General features: G+C 41.8%; 1 protein-coding gene across 1 annotated transcript in view; it reads left to right on the top strand.

Annotated features, from left to right (window-relative positions):
• The window catches only part of LOC142018198 (1-acylglycerol-3-phosphate O-acyltransferase Pnpla3-like), a 34,130-nt gene that overhangs the window by 15,115 nt on the left and 6,763 nt on the right, over positions 1–12,252 (top strand). Inside the window, exons 4-7 of the mRNA XM_075003761.1 lie at positions 561–770; positions 2,013–2,073; positions 6,878–7,096; positions 8,395–8,527. Of these exons, the coding sequence (XP_074859862.1) occupies positions 561–770; positions 2,013–2,073; positions 6,878–7,096; positions 8,395–8,527 (623 nt within the window). The remainder of the gene's footprint in view (positions 1–560; positions 771–2,012; positions 2,074–6,877; positions 7,097–8,394; positions 8,528–12,252) is intronic.

Here is a 12,252-nt window from a genome sequence, read left to right as displayed (position 1 = left end):
TTCAGAAGTTTGCGGAGCTTTATAAAATAACTATTCTTACATAGTTCCTTCTGAAAATACAACATCTTTTATAGTTATTAAAGCAGTTACTTTATGGTCAAGGAACTCAACTTCAGCTTTCAATATTTAGAATTTCTTTTAAAGAGTCAATTTTATCATGTAGTGGGGTAGTTTTTTTTTTCTTTTGTGGGAGAGCGCTTTGGGTAATTCTTGGATTATGTACTGGTCTGGTGAAGTGGTGTCAGCTCCTTCCATGCCTTGAGCAGAATTATGACCCAAAGAATGAAGCAATTTCTTCTCCATTACAAAATTTCAAGCAAATATGCTAACAGTATTTTAGTTTGTCTGAGAACTAGGAAATATGTTTGCTTTAAAACTCCAGCCAGGATGCATATATTTATTTAAAAAAAGTTTAAAAAATCGGCTTTGGTGCATATACAGAGACAAACTTACTGACATTCTTTTTTAAACTCTTATGTACTGTTTAACTAATACAAGGAGTTTGATTTTTGTTGGAATTGTTGGTCTTTAAACTCTCTCCTTTTTATTGTTCTTTACAGCGTTATGTTGATGGTGGAATCAGTGACAACTTACCACAACATGACTCTAAGACTACCATCACGATTTCTCCTTTCTCTGGGGAGTGTGATATCTGCCCAAAGGGGAACTCTGTAAACTTCCATGAAATGAATGTTACTAATACCAGCATTCAGTTCAGTTTAGGAAACATTTGCCGTCTAACACAAGCACTCTTTCCACCAGAGCCCAAGGTAATGCGTGTGCTCTTACATGGTTCGTAATAGAATACTTTGCATTTAAGGGCCAAAAAATTTTTTGCAGAGGTAATTTTAGTGGCCATGATCTTAGTTTAATATAACCAAAGAAACTTTTTTGATATCTGTTGTCTTTCCTTTCATCATTTCCATGAATTCTTACTTCTTTTTAAGTTTTGTTTCTAAGACTAAAATAAATTAGTTTGCTTTTGGGTTTCTGTGTTTACCTTTTGTAACACTGCAGGTAGCTCTGTATGAGCAGCAGTATGCACATCTGAAATAGTGCGTGGAAGGCTGCAGTATTTTCATGCCCAAACACCAACCAGCACAGGCTTTGAAAGTGGTACCATTAAAGCTGAAAGTCTTCAAAAATCTATTGATGCACCCCTAATGCAGCCAGAACATCTCAAAAGTGGTTATTGACCACCACAGAATTTGAGGGGAAAATTCTCTTTCTCAGTGACGATTGCTGAAGGTGACTGGGGTAGGAGGTACTGGGTGAAAAATGGGTGTTTTAATAATCAAATACCTGATAACTTTGGATGCTTTAAAATCAGATATATATTTTTTTCTTTCTGTCTAGTTGCAAACAAACATTCTCTTATAGGTGATAATTTTATCTGTACTTTTGTTCTTAAACTTTTCTGCTTATGTGGGCTTAAACATTCTGTTTTTTTTTTTGTTTGTTTGTCTAGGACTTTGAAAATGTGCAATACTAGGTGGCCTGGTGGTTCAGCTGGTAACACCGGTTATCTGGGAGACCCAAGTTTGGGATCAATCATGAAATTCATTCCCCCTGGGAGAATTGCACAGTTGGCTGTCTTTAGTTTTCAGAAGTGGCAGGAGGGAGGAAATTGAAGGGGAAAGAGCTGTGTGTGTGTTTTCAATTTGAAAAAAAATGGGTATTTGGGAAGACAGTGAGGAAAGAAGTTCATACAAGCTTAATCTGTTCATTTGGTTCTTTGGTACAACTGGAACAGCACTGACAAGTTAGCAATGTTGGTGAAGGGCATATGTTTGCAAGTTGAAAGAGGGTTTCATTTAGATATCATCACAGCACGTGTGAATTCATCACTTCAAAACTGTTTTTATAGTTTGTCAATCTTCAGGTCATGGGAATTTCTTCTTCATATGATTAGTGCAAGTGAATGCAAAAGCCATTAGTTCTGTAAACTGGTGGTTTGCACTTTGTCTCTTCCTTCTGATGGCTGACTGACATGCTGTATCTTACGTTTGCAGGTACTAGGAGAAATCTGTGAACAAGGCTATTCAGATACACTTAGATTTTTAAAAGAAAATGGTATGTTAAATTTGTTTCTATTCCAATACTTAATGGCTGTGTATACACTTGCATGCCTCTTTCGAAAGAGGCATGCAAATAAGGGAAATCGAAAATGCAATTGAGGTGCAGATTTACATATCTGGTGCCTCATTTGCATATTCTTCTTTCAAAAGAGCTTCTTTCGAAAGAAGAAATGCAGTGTAAACATGGCTCTTTCGAAAGTAAACCCCATCTTCGAAAGAACCCGTCTTCCCATGAGAAAAGGGAAGATGGGTTCTTTTGAAGATGGGATTTACTTTCGCAAGAGCCATGTCTACACTGTGTTTTTCTTTCAAAATAAGAATATGCAAATGAGGTGCCCGATGTGTAAATCTGCACCTGATTTGCATTTTTTATTTCCCTCATTTGCATGCCTCTTTTGAAAGAAGAATGTGAGTGTAGACACTGCCAGCGTGACTCTTCTTATCATTTCTTGGGTGGAACAGGAGGACAAGTTAAAACAAACCTCCTTTAAGACAAAGTGAATGTCACCATGAAAGATAACAAATTTTGTTCAATGATTGAGTGGGCAATAATCTTTTAATAGTAGTAGTTTACTTGAGCAGTTGTATTAAGTTGGTGAAATTGCTGTCATTTGAGGTCATACCTTAAGTCTGATTTCTTACAGTCTGGTTCTCAACTGTCTTTTTACCTTACACAGTCATGTAAACCTGTCCAAAGGAGGATGTAAAATGCCACCTGTTATATCTACTTTGTACAGATGTAAATGACTATTCAGAAACACAAATATAGTACAAGTGTAGTAAAGGTATTTGGGTGTATTATAGAGGAATACCAGAGCATGAAGTTGGGAGGCTTTTATAACCAAAGTGACTGTGTTCTAATTTCCCACTAAACTTCAGATCTGTCTGCAAAGACAGAGAAATAAGGACTATAGTCTCGTTCATGGAATAAGTTTACTGACTGTAGCATCCTTAAATCTGTTTGTTAGGACTTAAATCTTAGGTCTGGTCTACACTGGGAGGTTGGGTCGAACTTAGCTGACTTAAATTGATTTTTTAAGCCATCAGTCCACACTACAAGGTCCATTCCACCTAATTTAAGGGCTCCTTAGGTCAACTTTTGTACTCCTGCTTTTCACAAGGATTAATGCCAAATTTGACCTTTCATGGTTGACTTTAGAGTAGTGCAGATGAAGCACTGTGAAATTCGACATTCTTGGCCTCCTGCAGGGATCCCACAGTGACCCAGTGTGACCTCTCTGGCTACCTCTTTTAGTGCTGCTGCTCTCCAGGTGTGCAGAAAATGGCCCAGAAAAATTCTAATTTCATTTCATTTCTGGTAAGTGTGGTGACCAGAGCAGGCAGCACACCTCAGCACTGCATCTGGTCATGAATTCCCAGGATCACAGATGAGCTCCAGCATGGCCCATGGAGGAGATCCAGGACCTCATTGCCTGGGCAGGAGTGGGGTGGGGTGCGGAAGGCTATGCAGGCAGAACTACGAAACAGCAAAAGAAACACAGACATGTATCTTTACCAAGATCTCATAGGGCATGGCGGAAAAAGGATACACCAGGGATGCCCAGTAGTGCCGCATGAAAATAAAGGTGCTCAGGCATGTGTACCAGAAGACAAAAGAAGCAAATGGATGTTTTGGGTCATTGCCGCAAACATGCCACTTCTGTGAGCAGCTGCATGGGATTCTAGGGGGGCACCCAACCACTGTCCCCAGACAGTCCATGGATACTTCCCAAGACCTTCTTTAGGCAGCATCAGGCAACAGCAGGAAAGACATGGAGGATGAGGACAACAGTCATGGTGAGCAGGGGAACGGATCTCATCAACAACCAGGAACTTTTGTAACCTTCAGGACGTTTCACAGCCAGACCCTGATTGTGGGGAGGGCATCTCTGGTTAGCTCTCATGTTTAATCATGCTACAAGTGGGGTAAGGCAGTTGGGTGAGCTGTGGCAGATGCTGTACCTACACAGCCTGGGGCCCCCGAGCAAGCTGTTAATGTGCCTGGGGTGGAATGCCAATCCTCCCTGCACATCTCCATAAAGCTCTCAGCCAGGTACTCTTTAAACCTCCTCATGGGGTTGTTAGGGAGACCTGCCTTATTCTGACCTCCACGATAGGACACCTTCCACGCCAAGCTAGCAGTAAGTAATCTGGTGTCAATGCACTACAGAACAGCACAGCATACTGACTAGCCTTGTGCTCACATTCAGTCAGCACCCATTCCTCATCAGTGTTTGTTATTCTGAGCAGGTTAATATCTCTCATTGCAAATTGGAGGAAGCAGAGGAAGGAGCATTAAGCTATGATAGCACAAGCCATGCCTGAGCCATCCTGCTCCCCTCCTTTTCCCAGGCTTCTGGAGGAAAGGGAAAATGTCATTGTGCCAGACAAGGGCAAGGGAAGCACATGGCGACTGTGAGAGGTACACAGACCCGGTAGCAAGAGCTGCACTGCCATACCTTGTACCACTTCCTCTGAGCTCCTGAGGGAAAGGAAACTCTCAATGCCCCAGCATAGCTGGGAGGGGAAGCATGTAGTGACCTCCCCATGCCAAGCCCTGAAAGCCACTATCTTCTCCCACTCCTTGCTTGTGGCATGCACAGCTGCAGAAACTGCTTATGGGATCACAGGCTTAAAAGCAGGCCCCAGTCTGTGCCTTACCATGACTGGAAGCGAACTGAGTCAAACAGATCTCTTAAGATCTCTGTGTAGAACCTGCTGCACAGAGGATGCTTAAAAGCCAAAATTTGTCCTTCTGCATAACACACCCCTTTTGTTTGCCACAGAGGCTCTTTCATGAAATTCCTGTGTGTGTTTTAAAACTTATCTACAGTAAATTTATCTCCCAAATGTCTGGTGTTCACTTCAATTTTGTTGCAGTTTGTGCAACAGCAACCTCTTTGAGCACCACTTCCAACTCCTCTCCAACTGTTAGACTGGTACAGATCCAAAGGGGAAAAGGAACCTCGCTGGAGGACTGGAGGTCTAATCGGGAGAGTAGGAAAACACTCTCAGAGCATGAAGTCCAGACCCAGGAGGAGATGTTGCAGCTGGTGAAGCAGCAGACAGAGCTCCTGAGGTGCCTGGTACAGGAGCACAGAGCCCCACTGCAGCCCATGGTGAACCAGATTCCCTCCTCACCATATTCTGTACCCTCACCACATCAGCACCCCAGGATGCGGGATGGGGGTCAAGGGCAGCTGTGCATTCCACTTCCAGGGACACTTCTGAGAGCAGAAGACTGACATTCCCCCACTTGTAATAGCAAAATGCCTCTTGCTTTTGATTACCCACCTCAGAGCCCCTCCCATGAACTCCTTTACTGTCTCCTGAATAAAAATGATTAAATTCGCAAAAACAGTGTTTCTTGCTTGTTTTGCAAGAGGAGGAGGAGGTGTGTTTTACAGGCCAGCACACATCATACAGAGGGCTTCTCATCCCTGGGCAATGGTAGAGGGAGGATTTGCCTATGCAAAACCAATAAATATCTTTTAGTGCATTGTTTGGTAGCTTTGACCAACAACACCACATTAAGCTGTTGAACTAAACTGAAACAGTAAACACTGTAGTTATAGTTGTATTTCAATGTTTCTGGAATGAAAAAAATGGCATTTTCTCATTTTGGGTACATTTGTTTCACCTAGCCTGCAGGCTTGCTAACATGCTTCATTTAAAAGGACATAAAATAAACTTTAAGATGATTTATTATGTGTTGCATAGGTACATGAACTCTAAAAATAAGGCCCTTTTTTGCAGAAGTTCCACCTGCTTGAAAAGGTCCTTTGCCCATCTTATGACTTCAATGGTTGATTACATATATTCCCATTCTAGATTCAGTTGACCGCTTTCATTGTTTTCTTCAGCTCCTTTTCTAAGATGGTGATTGATTCTCCAAGTGATCCAAGGGTCACATGTGAATAAGGATTTGGAAGATCGCCCAACCAAAGAATCTGCTAAATGAGGGGAGGTTAATTCTAATCCCCCTGTTGCTTCCAGCTGTGAGGCTGTGCTCCGCTGGCATTGACCAAGCAGAGTTGGGGGAGAGGGCACTTGGAGAAGGGACAAGGGTGGCTGCAGAGCCCTTTAGGGCTGCACTCCTGGCCACAGGGCTCTGCAGCCACCTAACCTCTCACCTTGAGCTTCCCCTTGTCCCTGTTCCTTTCCCTCCCTCCATTTCACTTTAGAAGCTCTGCAAGAGTGCAGGGTTAGTTGCTGACTGTGGGCTTTTCCATGTGAGTGTTTCAGCATGGGGTGCACATAAGAGGGATGCTGGACAACAGATGTTGCTGGACTATAGACGTCCAGACTGTAGAGCCTGAACCTGTATCATCTATTAAAGTCCCACGTGTCATCTCCAGTTTGTAAAACAGTGGTTCATAACTAGGGATTTGATGCCTGATATGGGGGGCAGCAAGCAGTTTTTTGGGGGAGAGGCAGGGTAAAGGTGTCCTGCCAAAATAAACCAGAGAGCAGGGCTGGCATTAGTCACTGGAGCCCTGGGAACAAAGCCAAACCTTGCCACATGGAGATGAAACCAACTTAGCTATGCAGAGCTCCCTGTGGCATGGGACCCTGGGCTGTTGATCTGCTTTCTATCCCGTAACACTGGCCCTGGCTTTTAATCTACTGGATATGCAGAAAAACTTTTTTTGTGGTAGAGATAGATCATGTAGTTTTATAGCATGATGGGTGTGAAGCTGCAAAAGGAAAAAGGTTGAGAGTACCTGTTGTAAAGGAGCTGGGAATCTTTCAAATGAGAGCTGTCATAAATATAAGTTCTTGCTTTCTTATTTCCTCAGACATTCTTAGCGAATCAGTTTATGTCGACTTGTCCTTAACAAGGAATAACCCTGAGGAACTCATAGAAGCCGCTGACTCTATAAATAAGAAAACTGTTCAAGAGAGGAAGTGCACAGAGAAGATGTTGAAGGAAGTAAAGCTTAGCAGCCAACTAAAGCCAAACACGTGGCCATTGGATGAGAGAATTTTTGAGCATCTGCCTCCTAGACTTCGTAAAGGTATAAGCTTGATAATATCTTTTCAGTAACTTTGATAGTTTTGAACTTTGTCTTATCAGAAGTTATTGTCAAGATGAGAGTTAGTTTAAGTCATTTATAAAAAACCATCATGCATAAGACAACAACGTAAAATCTACTGGAGATTGTAACTGAATAAAGTAACCGAGTTCAGTTCTTCAAAATACTTTTATAAGGAATGATCACGTAAGAAAAATAAAGCTGTTTTGGCTTCAGAAACTGGCAAGATGGAAGCTAGTTTCATAAGTCACTTAACTGTAGTTTAGTAAAGTGTGACACAAGTGCAATGCCATAAGTTGGACACTGATTGTTCATAAATCCAGAGAACTAATCCTATGTGTGAAGTATTTCAGATAATAACTTCTGGATTAAATCTTTAGTCACTAATATTTTAATTATGTCATTAACTAAAATTGGATAAATAAGAACTTAGTGATGTAATCAAAACACACATTTTCTAAATAAAATGTGTCAGAGAACAAAACTGAACAGATGTATATGCTAAACATTTCTGGGATACTCTCTTTATGTTTACTTTAGGTTACGTAGGTGCCTGTAGACCATGACCAGCAATTTAAAACCTGACATTTGTGATTTCGGAAAACAAGTAAATTACATGAAGAAACACAAAAATTGGGAAAGCTAAGTTGTTTAATGGATAAAACACAAAAGTAGAATTTGGGGAAACCTGGATGCTATTCTCAACTGTTTTATATCAGTCAGTAAAATAGGGATGCTAATGTTTACCCATCTTTGTAATGTTTGATGTTTAGCGCTTAAAAGCATTATAGAAGGGTTAAGCATTATTGTTATTACTATTACATTATCTGTATTATAGTTAATTTTTAAATAGAAGAAGCTTGTTGTGGTACTAATATTGTATGACGTAGGGCTTGTCTAAATGAACATTTTAGTTCATGGTAAACTAGGGTGTAAATGTATATTGTACGAGCATTACATTCACTAAATGTCTTTGCACACCTAACTGCTGTGAGCTAAAAGTTCTCTAAAACAGGAGTACAGTAGATCAAAACACATTAGAAAACTTTCAGTGTGCAGCAGCCAGGTCTATGTAGACACTTAGTTTTTTGGCAAAATAGCACATTAAGTGTTCGCTTAGTTAATGTTGCTTGTTAGTTGTGTGTCAGTATTAAATACCTTTCTAGAACACTAAAAGACATCACCATATATAGACTAATTTGTTTGAACAGTATATATATATATTCTAATGGCTGTTTTTTCTTTTGCCTTTTTTTTTTTTTCAAATCCTTATTTTCCAGCATTACAAGAAGCCTGCCAAGAGAAGAGTGGGTTCTATGCCCAGCTCTCTAAACTCTTACCAATGCGAGTGATGTCTTATCTGATACTACCATATACATTGCCGGTGGAGTCTGCCTATTCTTTTGCTTTAAGGTGAGGTTCTGTTTAAGAACCATTAAAGAAGCCTTACTTCTGGCTCGTGAAGACTTCTTTTGAAACTCTTTTTTATTAACTTTCTTTATAGTCAGAACTAACAAGCAAACAGTATACTAAGTGTTCTCAAACACACTGAAGACTTGACTGAGTTCCAGAACTGTTTCTAGCATGTATAGTAAATTGTAGCTTATGTTCCCTTCTCCATATTGTTTCATTTTTGCACGTGCTTTCTGTGCACAAATGACAGCCTTTAATGAATGTTTGGTAACTGAAAGATGGATAGCCAAATGGAAAAGTGGAATTCTAGAAATCTGCCGTATTCATTTCTTCTTTTTAATATATGAAGTATAGTTTGACTGATTTTAAAAAACTGTAATTTCTAAGCAACGTCTAAAAAGAGAGTTCTATAAGTAAATATTTTGAAAAATTAAGAATTTCCTTTGCCCTATTTATAAGTCTCCTCAACAAGGGAGAAACTGATTATATACAAAATATTTCAGAATGGGCCAGGTTTCTTTTGTTTGCTAACTTTTTTCAGCTGTTGTAATCAGCTATAGCAGATAAAATGCTTTTCAGACAAATTTCCTTTTAATGTGCTACCCGTAGCAAAATATAACAATTTAATTTGCACTGTTTCCTACTCTGGTGATAGTTAATCTGTTTCCAGGGACACTTATGTTTTTAAGTGATTACAACATATCAAAAATCTTTATAGAAATGAAGTGAAAATGGCACTGAGGGTGTGTTTATATGGAGCATGCCAGCTGGGGGTTATATTTTAGTGGACACAATAGCATGTCATGCACCATAAGTTCTCTGGTGCACATGCATGTAGTACTACTTGAAACAGTACTATGTCAGTGCTCACTAAGTAGTTTTTAGTATGTACCAGGGCAGGTTCCTCACTAACAGTTAGTGTGAGACACACTGGTGCATATTAGAGTATACACCCTAATTGGTGTAGGTGGGCATCCGTCAGTCCCGGAGGACTATGGTGTGTTGTTGCATCCAGGGTTGGATCGACAGCAGTGTCTAGTGTGGCTGTAATGTCCGATTCTTGAGTGAAACCTAATTGGTGTGAGCAAAGCCTTATTGCTCAGACAGACTCACTTATGGGAACAGAAGTCTTCCCTTGCAAACAAAACACAATTTACAGCCTATGACGTGTGTACTTCTGACAAAAGATGAAGAAATATACTGTCCCAAGATCCTAAATTTTGTACTAGGGTAAAAGGCATTCCACTGCATGAGCAGCAGAACCTCATCACATTAATTCTCTGCATAAAATACCGGAAGGGATTAGGAAGAAATAGCTCAGCCAAAAGTTGTTCTTTGAGTGACTCATGCACCTGAGCCTGGAAATTCTTCAAAGCATTGTCTATTGGCCCACACATGCAAAGTAGCTGTCCTGCTGCTCCTGGCTGAGGGTACAGGAAGCAGTGTGAGTTAGCACTTCTCAAGGTCCTTCTTACTGCTCCACAGCCCGAGTTAGAATTGTGTCTTCCTTCATGTCACTGCATTGCCTATAAAGAAGACATTTATAAACAGTTATTCTTACGTTAGCAGCTAGTAGTTATAAAGTTTATAGTGGTGCCAGTACGCTCCAGAGTGTGGCAAAATGCAGCTCAGCAGAGCCACACATTTGGAGCGCTCTCTGCTCCACACATATGGAGCGCCACTCCCATGACTTGGTCGGGCAAGTGTGTGGCAGCAGCGGCAGAGGCAGCTGCTGGGGCCTTGCAGCTGCAGCCTGCCATGTGGCTCCAGACACAGTGATGGTGGCTCACGCGAGTGGTTTGCGTGGCAGCTGCTCCAGCCACAGTTCGGGCAGTGGCTCCAGCTGCAGCACGGCTCTAGTGAGTAATCCCGGGTGTGGGTGTGCCTGGCTCAGTAGGGGGGCAGCGCCTTGCTGAGGGGGTTGGTGCCTGGTGGGCGGCGGGGCTGTTGCGATTTGTGAAATATCTTTTGGACAGCACTGGTATAGTTATTTTCCCTGGTGGGGGAACCTCTCCCCATCTCTGGGACCATTTCAAGAAATGTATCCCCTGCCCCCAGTCTTTATTTGAGTGACGAACATCATAGGGGAGGCCCATATATCTGCAAAGGGTAGCATCTGTCACTCTTGCCCACCCTGAACTCAAGAAGCCTGGGAGTTTTGCCCCATGGAAGCACCCGATGCAGATGGCTAAAAGGCTGCCCTGTGATCCAGAGCAGGGAGGCCCCTCTGTATATCAACCTCTGCTGCCTTCTGGTGCCCCTCCAATCCTTGTGCCTTGAAGCAGAGCACCAACATGTAAGCTCAAGACCTCTTCTTTTGGGGCTCCCCATTAATATAAGACACCATCATGGCAAAGACAGATCCTCATTCAGAACTGTCCATAAGAAACACGCTTTCTGCCTGAGCCAGTGTAGGTCAGGTGAGACCTCATGAATGGTACCTAGGCACCAGCTCCAATGAATGAAAACTGGCAGAACAGTCCAGGTCTGCTGACCACAGGTTGAACTGCCAGAGGATTTTGCACTGCCATTCAAAAATTTTAAGGGTTTCAAATGAAAAATGTGTATATAACATGAGTTTTCAATCTCCTGGTCCTGCAGACTATCTTTTTGTGATTAGTGTTTTCGTTCCTCTAGAGAAGGATGCTGTGTTTTACGCACCCAGCTAGACTACAATTCATGAAAGGCCTGATCAGGACTTTTTCACCAGTGCTTAATATTATCCCTCAGTGGGAGCTTAACTTTGTCCTGTCCAGACTCGGTATGTACCATGGTCCACCTATCCATGAAAGTGGTTTTCTTGACAGCTATTACCTCAGCTAGAAGAGTTAGTGAGCTCAGACAGGAGACTCCAATTTCCTGATGTCCAGCCTGCGCCAGCACTTTACCTTCAAAGAATCAAATAATTTAGGAAATCACTCAGGCTCTATATCTTCATCCCAGAGAGGTTGCCCCGGGTAAGCCATATCCTCCAAGAAGGTTTCAAAACAGGTCTCACTTAGAATGCTACATACAGGTTAGCAAACATTCCTCCCTCCATGAGTGTCAGACCTCACTTGATGCAAGCACATGCTGCCTCCCTGTCATATGCTCCACTGCAGGACAGCTGCAGAGTAGGTCCCTGGAGTTTGAGCCACATATTCACAATGCATTATGCCTAGTTCATGCTTTGACTGCAGATGCAGCAGTACGATCAGCAGTATTACAAGCATCTTTGCTACTACGAATTCCCTCACATTCATCTCCAGGCTGAACACTGCTTACCCATCACCCACACATTGAATACACATAGGGACCATCACTCGGAGAAGAGGAGGTTACATACTGCAGCTGATGTTTCATCAAGATATGTCACCCCTATCTGCATTCCTTTACCTCCTCTGCTTCAGATCCTGTTGGATTTGCAGGGGAAAAAAGGAAGTGGCTAGGTGCTTACTCCCACTGCTTCTTAATACCCCTGAGTGGGATCACTAGGGCTATGTCTACACAGCAGAGTTAAATCACAGCCATTATTTCAAAATAACTTTGCGAGCATCTACACTACACACACACTATTTTGAAGTAAATTTGAACTAGCAGGTGCATTATTTTGAATTTCGTAAACCTTATTGCAGAAGGAATAACGCCTATTTTGAAATAGCTTTTTTGAAATAAGCACTGTTAAAGACATGGAATATCGCTATGTCAAAATCAGCCATAATGGCGTCCACATTGTGTCTGGACTT

This window comes from Carettochelys insculpta, chromosome 1, assembly GCF_033958435.1.
Source record: "Carettochelys insculpta isolate YL-2023 chromosome 1, ASM3395843v1, whole genome shotgun sequence".
Lineage (NCBI taxonomy): Eukaryota > Metazoa > Chordata > Testudines > Carettochelyidae > Carettochelys > Carettochelys insculpta.
Note: the sequence above shows the minus strand (reverse complement) of the source record. Positions and strands in the feature narration are given on the sequence as shown.